At 48.2% G+C, this 21,539-nt stretch overlaps 1 protein-coding gene and 1 pseudogene across 1 annotated transcript; both read left to right on the plus strand.

Moving 5' to 3' along the window:
• Nucleotides 1–4,076: 4,076 nt before the first annotated feature.
• TBCC (tubulin folding cofactor C) lies at nt 4,077–5,580 on the plus strand. The gene has a single exon (XM_023212832.1). The coding sequence runs from the start codon at nt 4,220–4,222 to the stop codon at nt 5,258–5,260; it is 1,041 nt and encodes a 346-aa protein (XP_023068600.1). The 5' UTR covers nt 4,077–4,219; the 3' UTR covers nt 5,261–5,580.
• Nucleotides 5,581–17,115: 11,535 nt separating this feature from the next.
• On the plus strand, nt 17,116–18,316 carry LOC111543202 (annotated as a pseudogene).
• Nucleotides 18,317–21,539: the final 3,223 nt, after the last annotated feature.

Raw genomic sequence — 21,539 nt, forward strand, 5'->3', positions numbered from 1 at the left:
ATTATTTGGCTGGGCGCGGTGGCTCAAGCCTGTAATCCCAGCACTTTGGGAGGCCGAGACGGGCGGATCACGAGGTCAGGAGATTGAGACCATCCTGGCCAATACGGTGAAACCCCGTCTCTACTAAAAACTACAAAAAACTAGCCGGGCGACGAGGCGGGTGCCTGTAGTCCCAGCTACTTGGGAGGCTGAGGCAGGAGAATGGCCTAAACCCAGGAGGCAGGGCTTGCAGTGAGCTGAGATCCGGCCACTGCACTCCAGCCTGGGCGGCAGAGCCAGACTCCGTCTCAAAAAAAAAAATTAAAAAGTTATTATTTTTATTGATATATAATAATTGTACATATTTATGAGGTACATGTGATATTTTGATACATGCATACAATATGTAATGGTCAAATTAGAATAATTGGGATATCTATTACTTCAAACATTTATCACTTCTTTGTGTTGGGAACATTTCAAATTCTTCTAGCTATTTTAAAATATACAATACATCATTGTTAACTCAAATTAGGATACTGTGCTATCTGACACGAGAACTTATTCCCTCTATCTAACTTGTACCTTTGTGCCCTTTAACCAATCTCACTTCTTCTCCCGCCACTTCCCAACCTCTGGTAACTATCATTCTACACTCCATCTCCATATGATTAACTTTTTCAGTTCCCACATACAAGTGAGAACATGTGATATTTTTCTTTCTGTTCCTGGCTTATTTACTTAACAGCAGTTGGCAGTTGTTGAAGCTGGGTGATAGGTATATCGGTCCTTGGAACACTCTTCTAATACTCTCTCCATGTTATATATGTTGGAAATTTTCACAAAGTTAAAGGGGGGATCTAAATCTAACAAATAGAACCATAAAGTATCTAAACTGTTGTTAAATAAACAGTAAAGTCCATAACACATTAGAATTCTTTCATTTTTCAAGATGTCTACAAGAGAGTAGTACCTTGATTCACAAGCCCTTTGAGATATCATTGAAAGTAGGATGCAGAACTCAGAGCTGCTTGCCTTTTGCTATATTTTCCTTGTAATGCATTCCCCACTCTCCTTCCATCAAAACAGGCACTTACCTCTGACAAGCTGGGATCTATTTCAAAGATGCATGCTGAATCCAGTGCCCTCAAATGGCAGAGAGAGGATGCAAATACAGCCGGGCAATGCCAGCCATTTCGCAGCCTTCCTACTGTGTTTGAGCTTAGAAACAGGTTTATCTCCATTTCTTGACCACATGCCACACAGCCTGCAGCTGTGCAGGGGGCTGTAAAGAACTGTCAAGCCGATGCTTCACAATGACCACATGACTTACTGACCCCTTTCCACTCCTCCTCACATCAGTCTTTGAAACTGCCCCTAACACACTGGGTCAACTGGGTGACCTGTCAAGCTCTGTTTTTAACTGTTTCCTTTTCTTAAAAGTTCGAACTAACCAACTTCAAGTATTTAGAAACTTCCCAAGTCTACTAGATTGTAGCAAAACCTGTCCATTTGGTGGACAGAAATGAAGTTCTTGAAAGGGTTTAATAACATTCAATTCCACTTGGGATACAGCCAACACTTACAACACCCATAGATTCACTATGCCTAATACAGAAATGTTATCTCACTCCAGCTGCAACCTCCAAGTCCAATAAACCTTCTTTAGCTACAAACGTTCTTAATTTGAGTGAGACAGGTTCAACCTGAAAAACTTAAAAGGTCAGATTGTTTTTTTCTAGAAAAATAAATCTTCTCTAAATCTTCTTTGCTTGAGTCAACATTTCATAAAATAAAGCAAATATTGCAATTCTCCAGGACTTGGACAAGACAACTAGCTATATTTCATCCACCAGCTTTCAGACCCACAGTTTTGTGAAATAAACCTGCTTTTCTGGAAAAAAAAAACAAAAACAAAAAAAAAAAACAGAAGGCCAGGCAGTGGCTCACGCCTGTAATACCAGCACTATGGGAGGCCAAGGCGGGCGCAACACCTGAGGTCGGGAGTTCGAGACCAGCCTGACCAACATGGAGAAACCCCGTCTCTACTAAAAATACAAAACTACCTGGGCCCGGTGGCGCATGCCTGTAATCCCAGCTACTCAGGAGGCTGAGGCAGGAGAATTGCTTGAACCCGGGAGGCGGATTGCGGTGAGCCGAGATCGCGCCACTGCACTCAGGCCTGGGCAACAAGAGCATAACTCCGTCTCAAAAAAAAAAAAAAAAAAGGGCCGGGCGCGGTGGCTAAAGCCTGTAATCCCAGCATTTTGGGAGGCCGAGACGTGTGGATCACGAGGTCAGGAGATCGAGACCATCCTGACTAACACGGTGAAACCTCGTCTCTACTAAAAATACAAAAACTAGCCGGGCGAGGTGGTGGGCACCTGTAGTCACAGCTACTCGGGAGGCTGAGGCAGGAGAATGGTGTAAACCCAGGAGGCGGAGCTTGCAGTGAGCTGAGATCCGGCCACTGCACTCCAGCCTGGGCGACTGAGTGAGACTCCGCCTCAAAAAAAAAAAAAGAAAAAGAAAAAGAAAAAAACAGAAGCCTCACCTAGTCTGCCCATAAAACAAGACTAGTGAAAACGATGACTATGCACAAGGGTAAGCACCATTGTTTTTCGACACCCCCTTTTCCATCGGGTGCACACAGGCACACGGACACAAGCCTCTCCCCTGCCCCCGCGCCCCGCCTGCGCGCGGAATCTGCTACACCGTATGAACTGTGCTCTCAGCGGAGAAATACTCTGCTCGGCCCAGAAATTTATGTGTGTTTTGTTTGTTTTAAGTGGGAAGGAAAGGAAGAGAGTGGGGCGTGAAAATGGGAGATCAGTTTTAATTCAGATTTAATTCAAAGGCTCTCGTTTCCTCCCATCTTTCTCTGCATCAAAATGCAGGTAGATCGGTGAAACTTCAAGCTTCTTGGGCCGTTAAATACCCCAATTTAAACGATGGAGGCTGGGAACTGGGGATATAAGGAGGAAACCCAGGGTTGGAAAGGCGGGCAGGGTTAAGGAGGTTCGGGAGCTCCGCAGGGCTGAGGAAACGTGCGAGGCTGTCGCGCCCGGGCAGCGGCTGCGTCTCGGGTTCTTGCCCTGCCCGCTGCCTCGGGTTTTTGCCAGTGACTGCGCCGTCTTGGCTACCCACACCTCGGGTTGGTCCCGACTTTAGGCTAGGCCATTCACTTCCGGTGACAAATCCCTCCCACCACCCCTAGAAATAATGTACCGCTTCTCCCACCGCTTTCCTAAGACCGACCGCCCCAGAGAGCCACAGAGCCCGGGGCTAGGGTCTCACCCCAGCGCGGCCGGCGACGCCCAGCTGCGGAGGGAGTGGCCGGGACGGAGCTCGGGGAGGGCAGGGAAGAAGAAGGGGGTGTGGATCTCACCTTCCCCCGCCCCCACCCCTTCGACTGCAGCAATTGGCCAAAAATATAGTAATCCTTTTTTAGACTTCCCCAGGGCCCCTCGAACCCGGTTGCAGTGAGGAACTCAGTCTCTCCCATCGCAGTGCCCCTCGCCTTCTCCCGCCCCTGTAACTGCCTGCGGGGGTTCAGGAGCCCCCAGGCCGCGCCGAACTGCAGTGGATAGGGGGGAGGGGGGCGGGAAGGATGAGGGCTACGGGGCGGCAGAAATAGGTTGGGGGAAGGGGTGGTGGAAGGGAAAAGAAAAAACCAGAGGCATGCAAGCGGCTCCCTAGCCAGCTGTTCCAGCTGCTGCTTCCTCCGGCGCGGTCCGGGCGGTGCAATATTCCTCCCCCCCATCTTTCTCACCACTACCTGTCCCCCCAACCCATCACACGCACTCATCCCTCCCATCCACACCCCTAGTAGCGGATCTCCGGCCTGTAAGGGGGTAGTAGGGAGGAGCTGGGGGGAGGGGGAGGCCTGCGAGTTTCTAACCTTGTTCTTATAAACAAACCCACATGTGCAGCTGCCGCTGCTGCAACTCACCCCACAATCCCGGATATAAGTCCTGCCCCTTTAAGAGAAAAAAAAGATTCCCCCGCCTGCCTCCCACCCCACCCATCCACAAGAACCTTTGTCTTCCCACCCCCATAGTCAGTAGGCCCCGCCCCGTCTCTCCGCCTCCTCCGACGCAGAGGAACCAATAGGCGAAGAAAATAAGGCCGGGGGTCTGACATCATCGTGTTAGGCCAATCACCGGAGGCGTTGGTGGGAGGCCTCACAGAGACCACACCCGGAGGAAGGAAGACGAGAGAGAGGAAGCTTGAAGTCAACATGGAGTCCGTCAGTTGCTCTGCTGCTGCTGTCAGGACTGGGGACATGGAGTCCCAGCGGGACCTGAGCCTGGTGCCTGAGCGGCTTCAGAGACGCGAACAAGAGCGGCAGCTGGAAGTGGAAAGGCGGAAACAAAAGCGGCAGAACCAGGAGGCAGAGAAGGAGAACAGCCACTTTTTCGCCGCCACCTTTGCTCGGGAGCGAGCAGCCGTGGAAGAGCTACTGGAGCGCGCGGAGTCGGTCGAGCGGCTGGAGGAGGCGGCCTCTCGGCTCCAGGGGCTACAGAAACTTCTCAACGACTCGGTTTTTTTCCTAGCCGCTTACGACCTGCGGCAGGGACAACAGGCGGTGGCGCGGCTGCAGGCGGCCCTGGACGAGCGGCGCCGGGAGCTGCAGCCCAAGAAGCGTTTCGCTTTCAAGACCCGGAGAAAGGATGCTGCTTCGTCTACCAAAGTAGACGCGGCTCCTGGCATCCCCCCGGCAGTTGAAAGCATACGGGACTCCCCGCTGCCCAAGAAGGCGGAAGGAGACCTTGGCTCCAGCTGGGTCTGCGGGTTCTCCAACCTGGAGTCCCAAGTCTTGGAGAAGAGAGCCAGCGAGTTGCACCAGCGCGACGTCCTTTTGACCGAACTGAGCAACTGCACAGTCAAACTCTATGGAAATCCCAACACCCTGCGGCTAACCAGGACCCACAGCTGCAAGCTGCTCTGCGGTCCGGTGTCCACCTCTGTTTTCCTGGAGGACTGCAGTGACTGCGTGCTGGCAGTGGCCTGCCAACAGCTCCGCATACACAGTACGAAAGACACTCGCATCTTTCTGCAGGTGACCAGCAGGGCCATCGTGGAGGACTGCAGTGGGATCCAGTTCGCCCCTTACACCTGGAGCTACCCGGAGATCGACAAGGACTTCGAGAGCTCTGGTTTAGATAGGAGCAAAAATAACTGGAACGATGTTGACGATTTTAACTGGCTGGCCCGGGATATGGCCTCCCCAAACTGGAGTATTCTTCCTGAGGAGGAGCGAAATATCCAGTGGGACTAAGCAGTTGTCACTCTGTTCTTCACTCCTACCAAATACTTTACACGTTGGACTTTCCCCCTTATTGGGTCTCGAAGTTTACTTGTTGTCACACTGTGTATGTTTTCAGCATTTTAAGGCTTGAGATTGTAATGGACTCCTACTTGTAATTTCCATTAAATTCGTAACAGGCGTGAGCCACCACGCCAGGGCTTTATTTATTTATTTATTTTTATTACAATAGTTGAGGCAATAAGGGGGAAGGAGGGTGATTATGTTGCTTTGTAATGGTATGTGATATTTGAAACATCGCGGTGCATAATAAAGTAGGTCTTCGGTAAATATATGGGTTTGTTTTTTTGTGTGTGTGTGTGTGTGATTTTTTTTTAGAGATGGGCTCGCCTTATGTTGCCCAGGCTGGTCTTGAACTCCTGACCTCAAGCGATTCTCCTGCCTCGGACTCCCAAAGCACTTGGATTATAGACGGGAACCAACAGTGTCCAGGCATAAATACATGTTTAATAAATTCCAGGGCTGAGCCCAGGGACTCAGGCCGGCAATCCCAGCACTTTGGGAGGCTGAGGTGGGTGGATCACTTGAGGTCAAGAGTTGGAGACCAGATGCCAAGTGAAACCCCGTCTCTACTAAAAACACAAAAATTAGCTGGGCTTGATAGTTCACACCTGTAGTCCCAGCTACTCAGGATAATTGCTTGAACCTGGGAGGCAGAGGTTGCAGGGAGCCAAGATCATGCCACTGCACTCCAGCCTGGGTGACAGAGCCAGATTCTGTCTCAAAACAACAAAATAGGTAATTCCTTTGTCCCTAGCAGAGCCAGATTCTGTCTCAAAACAACAACAACAAGATAGGTAATTCCTTTGTCCCTAGCCATTCAGTTCCTTTGGAGAGTCATCATGCTTTACCTTTTTTTTTTTTTTTTTTGAGACACAGTTTTGTTGCCTAGGCTGGAGTGCAATGGTGTGATCTCAGCTCACTGCAACCTCAGCCTCCCTGGTTCAAGTGATTCTCCTGCCTCAACCTCCCGAGTAGCTGGGACTACACAGGTGCACCCCATCACCCCCAGCTAATTTGTGTGTTTTTTGTAGAGAGGGCTTTGCCATGTTGCCCAGGCTGGTCTCAAAGTCCTGAGCTCAAGCAATCTGTCCCCCCTGGTCTTCCAAGTGCTGGGTGGCGGTGCGTGTTTATAATCCCAGCTACTCGGGATGCTGAGGCATGAGAATCCTTTGAACTTGGCGAGAGGAGGTAGCAGTGAGCCATTATTGTGCCACTGCATTTCCAGAGCAAGACCCTGTATCAAAAAAAAAAAAAAAAAAAAAAAGGAGGTGGTGTCAGGCGTGGTGGCTCATTCCTGTAATCCCAGCACTTTGGGAGGCCGAGGCAGGCAGCTCACCTGAGGTCAGGAGTTCGAGACCAGCCTGGCCAACAGGTTGAAACCTCGTCACTACTAAAAATACAAAAATTAGCCGGGCATGGTGGCACATGCTTGTAATCTCAGCTACTGGGGAGACTGAGGCAGGAGAATCTCGAGCCCGGGAGGCGGAGGTTACAAGGTTACAGTGTGCTGAGATCATGCCACTGCACTCCAGCCTGGGTGACAAGAGCAAAACTCCATCTCAGAAAAAAAAAGAAAAAAAGGAAATTTTTGGGTCTTTGCCAGTTTGATGGTTAAAAAATGTTACTTTCCTCTACTAGTAATAGTAATCATCTCCTAACTCATCTCCACATCTCCAATTTCTAAACTATTCTGCATACAGCTACTAAATTAGTTTTCTTAAAGTATGTCACTCCTGATCTAAAACCTTCTGAGATTCTTATTATCTGATAGGCTTCCTGGCCTGGAAGACAAGCCCCTCCACCATCTGTTTCAGCCTACTGTTCTTACATGATGTTTTACTGTTTCATCACACACACTTCATGCAGCTAGTCTGAACTAATAATACCCATTAATCAAACACACTGTATCAATCAGGGTTCTGGCAGGAAACAGATGGCATGCTCAAAATGGATACTTTGAGAAGAGCTTAATACAGGAGCTATTTACAAAGCTGTGGGCAGAGTATAGGAAAAGCAATTAGAGATGGTACACTATCTGTTACCATCCTTAAGGCTGAAGAGACAAAAATGTTACCAGAATGCAGAGAGAGAGTTATCCAGCTACCCGACAGGAGTTTCAGTCTTCAGTGGAGGGATTCTGCCAATCCATGGTGACCTGGCAGGGAGAGAGCCATGGGAATTAAACAATGTCATTCTCTTTTACTGGTGCCTCCTGTTGGTGGAGCCCATCTGGAAATTTCAGGGCAAAGAAATCTGCTGCTGCAGTCCATGTGAGTCAGCTCCCAGGATGTAGAACAGGGTGGAGAAAAATGAAGAATAGATCTGGAGGAGGAAATAGAAGATACTAAGTGCAGGCCAGCTCTGTGGCTGACGCCTGTAATCCCAGCACTTCGGGATGGCCTTGGGATTTGCATTGGGAGGCCAAGGCGGGTGGATCACCTGAAGTCAGGAGTTTGAGACCAGCCTGGCCAACTTGGTGGAATCCCATTTCTACTAAAAATACAAAAATTAGCTGGGCATGGTGTCAGGCGCCTGTAATCCCAGCTACGTGGGAGGCTGAGACAAGAGAATTGCTTGAATGCGGGAGGCGGAGGGTGCAGAGAGTCGGGATCATACCACTGTACTCCAGCCTGAGTGCCAGAGCAAAACTCCATCTCAAAAAAAAAAAAAAAAATTTCAGTGCAAATAGTTTTTGCCGTATTTCCTGGCCTTTTCTCAAGCAGTGCCCACACAGATTGGGTCCGCATGCACTTGCCAAAATTTCATACAAGACAAATGTCACTTCCTCTGAGAATCTGTGATTTTCCTTATTCTCTTTGAAAATGAGGCATGGGCCAGGCTTGGTAGTTCATGCCTGTAATCTCAGCATTTTGGGAGGCCTTGGCGGGAAGATCACTTGAGCCTAGGAGTTCAAGACCAGCCTGGGTTCAAGACAGAGCAAGACTCTGTCTCTACAAAAAATACAAAAATTAGCTAGGCATGGTGGCACACGCCTTTGGTCCCAGCTACTCAGGAGGCTGAAGCGGGATGATTGCTTGAACCTAGAGGTCACGGCTACAGTGAACTGTGATTGTGCCACTGCACTCCACCTTGGGCGACGGAGTGAGAACTTGTCTCAAAAAAAAATGAGGAGTCTGGGTGCGGTGGCTCACGCCTGTAATCTCAACACTTTGGGAGGCTGGGGTGGGCAGATCACTTGAGGTCAGAAGTTCGAGACCAGCCTGGCCAACATGATGAAACCTAGTCTCTACTAAAAATAGAAAAATTAGCTGGGTGTGGTGGTGTGCACCTGTTATCCCAGCTACTCGGGAGGCTGAGGCCCGAGAATCACTTGAACCCAAGAGGCAGAGAATGCAGTAATCCTAAATCGCGCCACTGCACTCCAGCCTAAGTGACAAAGCAAGATTCTATCTCAAAAAAAAAAAAAAAAAAAAAAAAACCAGAAAAAGTTTAAAAAGAGACCAAGGAATGACCACTATGGGGACCAGGGGAAACTTCTGGTCAATCAAAAAGTACTAAAGACTTACATAAAAGTTAGCTGTAATATTTGAGGAGGGGAAATGAAGGAGGGAGGAGTAACCACCTTTTCCCCGGCTTTGGTTATTGAAATTCTCCGGGGAGGGCCATTCACGCACATCGCATCAGATATGGTAATTTCCAAGAAAGATGGTTAGAAAGTTGGATGACTCAATGTCCTTGAGCAGAGGAATGCTTATGGACATTAACAAGAACATTCCATAGAAGTTGCAGTTTAATAAACCTTGGCAAATCCAGCTCATGCACAAATTTCCCCCAAGGAGCGTTGACAGTTTAGCTTTTTTGTTGTTGCTTATTACGACAGGGTCTCACTCTGTTGTCTAGGCTGGAGTGCAGTGGTGCAATCATGGCTCACTGCAGCCTTAACCTCCCAGGCTCAAGCAATTATTCTACCTTACCCTCCTGAGTAGCCACCACACTCGGCTAGTTTTTTTACTTTTTTTTGGAGAGTTGGGGTGTCACTATGTTGCCTAGGCTGGTCTTGAACTCTTAGGCTCAAGGATCCTCCCACCTTGGCCTCCCAAAGTGTTGAGGTTACAAGTAAGAATAAGCCAATTTTACTTTTTGACTGGGTACATGTTTAGTTTATGTTTGTTATTTATTTGTATTTTATTTTATTTTAATTTCTCTCTCTCTCTTTTTTTTTTTTTTTTTTTTTGAGACAGAATCTCTCTCTGTTGCCCAGGCTGGAGAACGGTGGTGTGATCTCGGCTCACTGCAACCTCTGCCTCCTGGTTTCAAGCAATTCTCCTGCCTCAGCCTCTGGAGTAACTGGGACTACAGGTGCACGCTACCATGCCCAGCTATTATTTATTTATTTATTTATTTATTTATTTATTTATATAGAGACAGAGTCTCGCTCTGTCACCCAGACAGAAGTGCAGTGGTGCGATCTTGGCTCACTGCAAGCTCTGCCTCCCAGGTTCATGCCATTCTCCTGCCTCAGCCTCCTGAGTAGCTGGGAGGGACTACAGGCACCTGCCAACACACCCGGCTAATTTTTTCTGTTTTTAGTAGAGACAGGGTTTCACCGTGTTAGCCAGGATGGTCTTGATCTCCTGACTTTGTGATCTGCCCACCTTGGCCTCCCAAAGTGCTGGGATTACAGGCATAAGCCACTGTGCCCAGCCCACGCCCAGATAATTTTTGTGTTTTCAGTAGAGACGGGGTTTCACCATGTTGTCCAGGCTGGTCTCCAACTCCTGACCACAGGTGATCCACCTACCTCTGCCTCCCAAAGTGCTGGGATTATACAGGCATGAGCCACAGTGCCTGGCTGATTTTAGTTTCTCTTAATCTTCAATTTTGGTATGGTTATGGCATGAAGTGTGTTTCCTGACATTGAAACCCAGACTATAACATTGCGTCTCTGGAAACTATGGGCTAGACTTGACTTGGGTTCAACTGTGACTGATGTTAAAGAACCAACTGACTTCTTCAGTCCAGTAACAGCTGTAAGACTGGGATATTGGGGCCAGGCGTGGTGGCTCACACCTGTAATCTCAGCACCTTGGGGGGCTGAAGTGGGAGGATCACCTGAGGTCAGGAGTTCCAGACCAGCCTGGCCAACATGGTGAAACCCAGTCTCTACTAAAAATAGAAAAATTAGCTGGGTGTGGTGCATGCCTGTAATCCTGGCTACTCAGGAAGCTGTGGCAGCAGAATCATGTGAACCTGGGAGGCAGATGTTGTAGTGAGCTGAGATCGCGCCACTGTACTCCAGTATGGGGGACAGAGCAAGACTCTGTCTCAAGGGAAAAAAAAAAAGACAAAAAAAGACTAGGATACGTCCCCAGGGGCCTTAATAAAAAGTACTGGATGGGCAGTAGCTCACCCCTGTAATGCCAGCACTTTGGGAGACTGAGGTGGGAGGATCACTCGAGCCCAGGAGTTAGAGACCAGTCTGTGCAACATGAGACCCTGTCTCCAACACAAAATTTAAAAATTAGCCAGGCATAGTGGCACATATCTGTGGTCCCAGCTACTCAGGGGCTGAAGTAGGAGGTTTTTTTTTTTTTTTTTTTTTTGAGGCAGAGTCTCGCTGTGTCACCCAGGCTGGAGTGCAGTGGCCGGATCTCAGCTCACTGCAAGCTCCGCCTCCCGGGTTTACGCCATTCTCCTGCCTCAGCCTCCCGAGTAGCTGGGACTACAGGCGCCCGCCACCTTGCCCAGCTAGGTTTTTGGTATATTTTTTAGTACAGACGGGGTTTCACTGTGTTAGCCAGGATGGTTTCGATCTCCTGACCTTGTGATCCGCCCGTCTCGGCCTCCCGAAGTGCTGGGATTACAGGCTTGAGCCACCGTGCCCGGCCATAGGAGGATTTTTTAATTTTTTAATTTTTAATTTTTGTGGATAAATAGTAGGTGTATAAATTTATGGATTACATGAGATATTTTGATACAATGAGTAATAGTAATGCAATGAGTAATAGTCACATCAGAGTAAATGGGGTGTCCATCCCCTCAAACATTTATCCTTTGTTACAAACAATCCAGTGATACTCTTTTAGTTATTTTAAAATGTACAATTAAATTATTTTTGAGTATAGTCACCCAGCTGTGCTAGCAAATACTAGGTCTGATTGATTTTATTTTTATTTTTTCAAGCAGGGTCTCGCTCTGTCACCCAGGCTGCTGTGCAGTGGTGTGATCCTGGCTCACTGGAGGTTTGATCTCCCAGGTGTAAATGATCCTTTCACCTCAGCCTCCCCAGTAGCTGGGACTATAGGCCTGCACCACCATGCCTGGCTAATTTTTAAATTTTTTAGAGACAATGTCTCCCTATGTTGCCCAGGCTAGTCTTGAACTCCTGGGCTCAAGTGATCCTTCCACTCCAGCCTCCAAAAGTGCTGGGGTTACAGAAGTTAGCCATTGTGCTCAGCCCTGATTCATTTTTTCTAAATAAATAAATTATATATATATATATATGTATATATATATATATTTTTTTTTTGAGACAGAGTTTCACTCTTATTACCCAGGCTGGAGTGCATTGGCACCATCTCAGCTCACTGCAACCTCCACCTCCTGGGTTCAAGTGATTCTCCTGCCTCAGCCTCCCAAGTAGCTGGGATTACAGGCATGTGCCACCACCCCCAGCTAATTTTGTATAGATGGGGTTTCACTATGTTGGTCAGGCTGGTCTCAAACTCCTGACATCAGGTGATCCACCCACCTCGGCCTCCCAAAGTGCTGGGATTACAGGCATTAGGACTGCACCCAGTTACCATTTGTTCATTTTTGTTGTGGTTGCCTGTGCTTGTGGGGTTGCCTGTGCTCAAGATATCTTTGCTGAAGTGAAAGGATTGCTTGAACCTAGGAGTTGAAGGCTGCAGTGAGCCCTGATCATGTCACTGCACTCCAGCTTGGGCAACAGAGTGAGACTCTGTCCTAAAAAATAGATAAATGAAAATGAAAATAAATTTTTAAAAAGTGCTGCTTTTGTGATTTCTCAATCAGAAAGTTTCTTCTAATAGCACTTTTTTTTTTTTTTTTTTAGATAGGATCTTCCTCTGTTGCCTAGGCTTGTGTGCAGTGGCAGGATCAGGGCTCACTGCAGCCTCAACTTCCCAGGCTCAAGTTATCCTCCCACCTCAGCCTCTGGAGCAGCTGGGACTACAGGTGTGAGCCACCTCACCCGGCTAAGTTTTTGTATTTTTTCTTGTAACAGGGTTTTACCATGTTGCCCAGGTTGGTATAAAACTCCTGGGCTCAAGGGATCCGCCCACCTCGGCCTCCCAAAGTGCTGGGATTACAGGTGTGAGCCACTGTGCCCGGCGCACTTTCTATGTTTTAAGGAATAGTAGTGTAATAGAGGGTGCTGCTTGACCATCCACATGGCTTGAACTTTCCGCTGTGCCCAGCAGGATAGTATTAAGTGTCTGACAGTTGTGATTCCTCTTGTGGAAAGCCTTGCTGCTGTCCTTGTGTAATAGGTGGGGACTTATCCTGGGAACAGGTCTCAGATGAATGACTCTCCAGAGTTAGTGAATAAATAGCTCAGCTCCCTCACCGGAGACAGGATAATTCTGAGATGTGTTTCCCCCCAGGGCTTTCCTTCTCCACAGTGGAAGCTGGTGTAATAGCACAGTCTTGTGGGCTGCCTTCCTGTACCGCTTTGCCACCTCTCCATGGGTGTTATCTGAATCTCTCCAATTAACTACTTTTTTTTTTTTTTTTTTTTGAGATGGAGTCTCGCTCTGTCGCCCAGGCTAGAGTGCAGTGGCGCGATCTCGGCTCACTCAAGCTCTGCCTCCCGGGTTCACACCATTCTCCTGCCTCAGCCTCCCGGGTAGCTGGGACTACAGACGCCTGCCACCACGCCTGGCTCATTTTTTGTATTTTCAGTAGAGACGGGGTTTCATCATGTTAGCCAGGATGGTCTCCATCTCCTGACCTCATGATCCGCCCGCCTCGGCCTCCCAAAGTGCTGGGATTACAGGTGTGAGCAACCGCACCCAGCCAATTAACTACTTTCACTCCCAGTTTAGGGTAGCGTTTTTAGTGTTTCTTGACCTTTTTTTTTTTTTTTTTTTTCATTATCACTCCCATAAAGACCCTTTTTAGACATTTTATTTTATATTTATTTATTTATTTATTTATTTTTGAGACAGGATCTCACTCTGTCACTTAGGCCAGAGTTCAGAGGCACGTTCACGGCTCACTGCAATCTCTGCTTCCCAGGTTCAAGGGATCTTCCTACCTCAGCCTCCCAAGTAGCTGGGACTACAGGCATGTGCTACCATATCCCCAGCTATTTTTTTTTTGTATTTTTGATAGAGATGGGATTTCACCATATTGTCCAGGCTGGTCTTGAACTCCTGTCCTGAAGTGATCCCCCCCGCTGTGGCCTCCCAAAGTGCTGAGATTACAGGTGTGAGTCATTGTTCTTGGCCAGATCTTTTTGTTTTGAAAAGATAGGGGCCACACAGATTTCACATTGGGACTTCTTTTTCCTAGTTATGCCCCTGGGGAGAGGAATAGGAAATGAAGAAAATTATGGAACATTGAAAGTAGATGGTAGCAGAGGCTCGGCATGGTGGCTCATGCCTGTAATCCCAGCACTTTGGGAGGCTGAGGTGGGCGATCACCTGAGGTCAGGAGTTTGAGACCAGCCTGGCCAACATAGTAAAACCCCATCTCTACTAAAAATACAAAAAATTAGTCAGGCATGGTGTGCACACCTGTAGTCCCAGATACTAGAGAGGCTGAGGCACAAGAATTGCTTGAACCTGGGAGGCAGAGGCTGCGGTGAGCCAAGATTGTATTACTTCACTCCAGCCTGGGCAACAGGCTGGAGACAGAGTGTTTATTTTTTGAGACAGAGTGAGGCTCTGTCTCAAAAAATAAAAATAAAATAAAGTAGATAAGGGCCAGGAGTGGTGGCTCATGCCTGTAATTCCAGCACTTTGGGAGGCCGAGGTGGGTGGATCACCTGAGGTTAGGAGTTTGAGAACAGCCTGACCAACATGGAGAAACCCCGTCTCTACAAAAAATACAAAAATTAGCCAGGTGCGGTGGCAGGCGCCTGTAGTCTCTGAGTCCCAGTTACTTGGGAGGCTGAAGCAGGAGAATCACTTGAACCTGGGAGGCAGAGGTTGCAGTGAGCCAAGATCACACTACTGCACTCTAGCTTGGGTGACAAGAGCGAAACTCTGTCTCAAAAAAAAAAAAAAAAAAGTAGTTGGCAGTAAAGAGTACTGGATTCCTTAAACAGCTATCTCACTGAAAACAACTATAAATGCTAGATAAAATATATCAAAATATTTGTAAAAAGACATGATGGAGCTGCAAAGAGAGTAAAGAATATGTGGATATGGGCAGAGAATTACCCAAGTGCCAAGGCAAGAGACTGAAGGCACGAACTGTTTCAGTATAATAAAAAAAAATAGTTAAAATAAAAATAGTCATAATACAAGTTAGACATAGAGAATGATCATGGACATTATCAATCATTAGTATAAACATTATTAATCATTAGCTTTTAATGTTACTCTTTGTTGTATTACTAATATAACCAAAAAATAACCGGCGGGTATAGGGTCAGGTGCTGAAGGGACATTGTAAGAAGTAACCAAGAAGGCAAAAGGTGAGTCCTCTGTTAGGCCCATATAAGGTCCACTTGAGGGCTCCTTGGTCAAGCGGTAACACCATTGCCTAGGTAGGCACCCTTTACTTAGCAGACCGTGAAAGGGAGTCTGCTCCACCAGCTTCTTGTGGGAGGCTGGATATTATCCAGGCCTGCCCACAGTCATCCAGAGGCTTAAACCCCTCCCTGTGACACTGTGCTTCAGTGGTCACGCTGCTTGTCCACTTTCATGTTCCTCCCATACTCCTGGTTCCTCTTTAAAGTTCTTTGAAGATAGCGGTAGAAAAAATAGTGAAAGTCTTAAAGTCTTTGATCTTTCTGATAATTGCCTAGAAGAAAACACTGAGGTATGCTGCCTTCCCCCTCTGCTTCAGCTACCTGTAAGGGAAGGGCCCCCTGTCCTATAATCACGTGATTTGCTTGACATCAATCACTTGGACGACTCACCCTCCTTACCCTGCCCCCTTTTCTTGTATACAATAAATAACAGCGCACCCAGTCATTCGAGGCCACTACCGGTCTCCATGTCTTGGTGGTAGTGGTCCCCCGGGCCCAGCTGTTTTCTTTTTTTTTTATTTTTTTTTTTTTTTTTGAGACGGAGTCTCGCTCTGTCACCCAGGCTGGAGTGCTGTGGCCGGATCTCAGCTCACTGCAAGCTCCGCCTCCCGGGTTCACGCCATTCTCCTGGCTCAGCCTCCCGGGTAGCTGGGACTACAGGCGCCGCCACCTCGCCCGGCTAGTTTTTTATAGTTTTTAGTAGAGACGGGGTTTCACCGTGTTAGCCAGGATGGTCTCGATCTCCTGACCTCGTGATCCGCCCGTCTCGGCTTCCCAAAGTGCTGGGATTACAGGCTTGAGCCACCGCGCCCGGCCCAGCTGTTTTCTCTTCATCTCTTTGTCTTGTGTCTTTATTTCTTACAATCTGTCATCTCTGCACACGGGGAAAACACCTGCTAAGCCCCGTAGGGCTGGATCCTACATGTGGAGATCAAAAAAAAATTTTTTTTTTTTTTTTTGAGACAGAGTCTCGCTCTGTTACCCAGGCTGGAGTGTAGTGGCAGGATCTCAGCTCACTGCAACCTCTACCTCTCGGGTTCAAGCGATTCTGCTGTCTCAGCTTCCGGAGTAACTGGGACTACAGGCATGCGCCATCACGCTTGGCTAATTTTGTATTTTTAGTAGGGACAGGGTTTCACCATGTTGGTCAAGCTGGTCTCAAACTCCTGACCTCAGGTGATCCACCTGCCTTGACCCCCCCAAGTGCTGGGATTACAGGCGTGAGTCACCACACCTGGTGGAGATCAAAATTAATCGAGATGTGAGCTAATTCTTTTTTTTTTTTTTGTGAGGCGGAGTTTTGCTCTTGTTGCCTAGGCTGGAGTGCAGTGGCGTGATCTTGGCTCTCCGCAACCTCTGCCTCCCTGCAACTTCTGCCTCCCAGGTTCAAGCGATTCTCCTGCCTCAGCCTTCCGAGTAGCTGGGATTACAGGCATGCACCACTGGGCCCAACTAATTTTGTATTTTTAGTAGAGATGGGGTTTCTCCATGTTAGTCAGCCTGGTCTTGAACTCCTGACCTCAGGTGATCCACCCGCCTCAGCCTCCTAAAGCGCTGGGATTACAGGCGTGAGCCACTGCGCCCGGCTGATGTGAGCTAATTCTAAAACTGACTTTGTTGTGGGGCTGGGAGAGCTCTTGAACTCTTGTAACCTTGAGTTTCATTTTAATGACACTGGAGAGAGGAGATAAGAAGGCAGACAGAAACCAAAAACTGAGACTTCCAAAGGGCAGAGTCTACTGAGCCCATCTTCAGTGTAAGAGTATGCTGTGGTCTGAATGTCTGTGCTCCTTGCTGTGATGTTATGATATTTGTTGGTTTTCATCCACATTCCTGGGTCATAATTCCCACAGCCCTTGTTCTGGTGTTTCGTTATCATGTTGGGTGTGTGGGGCCTCAGGGGCAAGTCTCTGACCTTCTCCTGCCCACCTTCCACTCGAATGTTTTCCCCCTCTCTGACTGTGGGTCCTAAGACCTTCCCAAGAGACGATCTTGCCCTGTACTGTGGGGGAAGGAATACTGTTGTCATGAAGCTTCCAAAAAGACCCAGCAGCCCTGGAGTCAAAGCTGGTTCCTGGCCCAGTCCCATCCTGAAGCAGCCTGCCTCCCCTTTCCTTTCAACATGACAGATGCTGCTGTGTCCTTCGCCAAGGACTTCCTGGCGGGTGGAGTGGCCCCAGCCATCTCCAAGACAGCGGTAGAGCCCATCGAGCAGGTCAAGCTGCTGCTGCAGGTGCAACATGCCAGCAAGCAGATCACTGCAGATAAGCAATACAGGGGCATTATAGACTGCGTGATCCGTATTCCCGAGGAGCAGGGAGTCCTATCCTTCTGGCATGGTAACCTGTCCAATAGCATCAGATACTTCCCCACCCAGGCTTTCAATTTCGCCTTCAAAGATAAATACAAGCAGATCTTCCTGGGAGGTGTGGACAAGAGGACCCAGTTTTGGGGCTACTTTGCAGGGAATCTGGCATCAGGTGGTGCCGCTGGGGCCACATCCTTGTGTTTTGTGTACCCTCTTAATTTTGCCCGTACCCATCTAGGAGCCGATGTAATAAAGCTGGAGCTGAGGCCGAGCACAGTGGCTCACACCTGTAATCCCAGCACTTTGAGAGGCTGAGGTGGGCGGATCACCTGAAGTCAGGAGTTTGAGACCAGCCTGACCAACATGGAGAAACCCCATCTCTACCAAAAATACAAAATTAGCCGGGAGTGGTGGTGCATGCCTGTAAACCCAGCTACTCAGGAGGCTGAGGCAGCAGAATCGCTTGAACCTGGGAGGCGGAGGTTACAGTGAGCTGAGATCGCACCACTGCATTCCAGCCTGGGCAACAGAGCAAGACTCTGTCTCCAAAAAAAAAAAAAAGCTGGAGTTGAAAGGGAATCTGAAGCCTCGGTGACTGCCTGGTTAAGTTCTACAAATCTGATGGGATTAAGGGCCTTTATCAAGGCTTTAACGTGTCTGTGCAGGGGATTATCATCTACCGAGCTGTCTACTTCGGTATTTATGACACTGCAAAGGGAATACTTCCAGATCCCAAGAACACTCACATTGTCATCAGCTGGATGATCGCACAGACTGTCACTGCCATTGCTGGGTTGACTTTCTATCCATTTGACGCCGTTCGCTGCCGCGTGATGACGCATACGGCGCAAAGGAACTGACGTCATGTATACAGGCACGCTTGACTGCTGGAGGAAGATTGCTAGTGATGAAGGAGGCAAAGCATTTTTCAAGGGTGCATGGTTCCAATGCTCTCAGAGGCATGAGTGATGCTTTTGTGCTTGTCTTGTATGATGAAATCGAGAAGTACACATAAATTATTTCCTAGGACTTTTCCCCCTGTGAACAGGCATGTTGTGTTATATAACTTATGTTGAGCATTCTTGACAGACTCCTGGCTGTAATTTATCAGTGGCAACTGTTTACTGGCTGAAAATGGGAAGAAATAATATTCATCTGACCAGTTTTCTCTCTCTCTCTCTCTTTTTTTTTTTTTTGAGACAGAGTCTCATTCTGTCACCTAGGCTAGAGTACAGTGGCACAATCTCGGCTCACTGCAACCTCCGCCTTCCAGGTTCAAGCGATTCTCCTGCCTCAGCCTCCTGAGTAGCTGGGATTACAGGTGCACACCACCATACCTGGCTAATTTTTGTATTTTTAGTAGAGACAGGGTTTCACAATGTTGATCAGGCTGGTCTCGAACTCCTGACCTCATGATCTGCCCACCTTGGCCTCCCAAAGTGCTGGGATTACAGGCATGAGGCACTGCGCCTGGCCTCAGTTTTCTCTTAAAGCCATTTCCATGATGACGATGATGGGACTTAATTATATTTTTTATTTCAGTCACTCCTGATGTATAACAAATTTGGAGAAATAAAAATGTCTTAAAAAAAAACACAAAAGGCTGGGCGTGGTGGCTCACGCCTGTAATCCCAGCACTTTGGGAGGCTGAGGTGGGTGGATCACGAGGTCAGGAGATCGAGACCATCCTGGCTAACATGGTGAAACCCCGTCTTTACTAAAAATACAAAAAATTAGCAGGGCGAGGTGGCGGGCGCCTGTAGTCTCAACTGCTTGGGAGGCTGAGGCAGGAGAATGGTGTGAACCCGGGGGGCAGAGCCTGCAGTGAGCCGAGATTGCGCCACTGCACTCCAGCCTGGGCGACAGAGCGAGACTCCGTCTTAAAAAACAAACAAACAAACAAACAAGCAAAAACAAAAAACAAAAAAACCCACAAAAATCAGAAAACCCAAAAAGACAGGGTCAGTGAGCTTCAGGGTAGCTGAACATGTGGAGGTTTCTGGAGAGTACCTCACCCAGGGAGCGCCCGGAAGCTCCACACCCCTTCTCCCATGCTTGTTTATATGTACCTTTTTATTGTGCCTTTTTATATGTACCCTTTGCAACAGTCTTTTATTTTTTTATTCATTTTTTTATGGGGGCGGAGGGGACAGGGTCTTGCTCTGTCACCCAGGCTGGAGTGCAGTGGTGTAATCTCAGCTCAGTGTAACCTCTGTCTCCTGAGTTCAAGCGACTCTCCTGCCTCAGACTCCAGAGTAGCTGGGATTACAGGCGCCCACCACTATGACCAGCTTTTTGAGTTGGACTCTTGCTTTGTCACCCAGGCTGAAGTGCAGTGGCATGATCTCAGCTCACTGCAACCTCTGCCTCCCAGCTTCAAGGGATTCTCCTGCCTCAGCCTCCCGCGTAGCTGGGATTACAGGCATGCACCACCATGCCCAGCTAATTTTGTATTTTTAGTAGAGACAGGGTTTCTCTCTTTTTTTTTTTTTTTTTTTTTTTTGAGGCGGAGTCTCGCTCTGTCGCCCGGACTGGAGTGCAGTGGCCGGATCTCAGCTCACTGCAAGCTCTGCCTCCCGGGTTTATGCCATTCTCCTGCCTCAGCCTCCGGAGTAGCTGGGACTACAGGCGCCCGCCACCTCGCCCGGCTAGTTTTTGTATTTTTAGTAGAGACGGGGTTTCACCATGTTAGCCAGGATGGTCTCGATCTCCTGACCTCGTGATCCGCCCGTCTCAGCCTCCCAAAGTGCTGGGATTACAGGCTTGAGCCACCGCGCCCGGCATGAGACAGGGTTTCTCTATGTTGGTCAGGCTGGTCTCGAATTCCCGACCTCAGGTGATTCGCCCAGCTCAGCCTCCCAAAGTGCTGGGATTACAGGCGTGAGCCACTGTGCCTGGCCTAATTTTTGTATTTTTAATAGAGATGGAGTTTTGCCATGTTGGCCAGGCTGGTCTCGAACTCCTGACCTCAAGAGATCCACGTACCCCAGCCTCCCAAAGGGCTGGGATTACAGGTGTGAGCCACTGCGCCCAGACTTCTTCTGTGTTATTTCTTTTTTAATTTTTTTAAATAGAGAAGAGGTCTCAGGCCGGGCACAGTGGCTCACACCTGTAATCCCAGAATTTTGGGAGGCTGAGGCAGGCGGATCACAAGGTCAGGAGATTGAGACCATCCTGGCTAACACGGTGAAACCCCGTCTCTACTAAAAAAACAAAAAATTAGTCGGGCATGGTGGCAGGTCCTTGTATTCCCAGCCACTCAGGAGGCTGAGGCAGGAGAATGGCGTGAACCCAGGAGGCGGAGCTTGCAGTGAACCGAGATCGCACCATTGCACTCCAGCCTGGGTGACAGATCAAGACTCCATCTCAAAAAAAAAAAAGAAGAAAAAAAAAAAGAAAACCGTAATTCTCAATCGATGGTGATTTTACCCTGCTGGTGATATTTAGCGATGTCTGGGGACATTTTTGGTTGTCACAATTAGGGAATGGTGGTGGATACTACTGACAAGTAGTGACTAGAATGCACCAGATGGCCTCACATAGCAAAGAATTTTGTGGCCCAAATGAAGAGCCAGTTTACATACAGAGACATGATTATCAGACTGACAGCTGACTTTTTTCTTTCTTTCTTTCTTTTTATTATTTTATTTTATTTTTTGAGACGGATTTTTGCTCTTGTTGCCCAGGCAACAAGAGGTTGCAAGTTGCTCACTGCAACCTCTGCCTCCCAGGTTCAAGCCATTCTCCTGCCTCAACCTCCTGAGAAGCTGGCATTACAGATGTGCACCACCATGCCAGCTAAGTTTTGTATTTTTAGTAGAGACAGGGTTTTACCATGTTGGCCAGGCTGGTCTTAAACTCCTAACCTCAGGTGATCCACCTCACTGGGCCTCCCAACGTGCTGGGATTACAGATGTGAGCCACTGTGTACTACCTGACTTCTTAATGATGACAATGGGAACTGGAAAACAATGGAATAATAGTCTCAGCTAGGTGTGGTGGCTTACACTGTAATCCCAGCACCTTGGGAGGCTGAGGTGTTGAATCACTTGAGGTCAGGAGTTCAAGACCAGCCTGGACAACACTGTGAAACCCTGTCTCTACTAAAAACACAAAAATTAGCTGAGCATGGTGGCATGCACCTGTAATACCAGCTACTCAGGAGGCTGAGGCAGGAGAATTGCTTGAGCCTGAAAGGCAGAGGTTGCAGTGAGCCTAGATTTCTTTTTTCTTCTTCT

Source organism: Piliocolobus tephrosceles, chromosome 5 (assembly GCF_002776525.5).
Source record: "Piliocolobus tephrosceles isolate RC106 chromosome 5, ASM277652v3, whole genome shotgun sequence".
Taxonomy (NCBI): Eukaryota; Metazoa; Chordata; class Mammalia; order Primates; family Cercopithecidae; genus Piliocolobus; species Piliocolobus tephrosceles.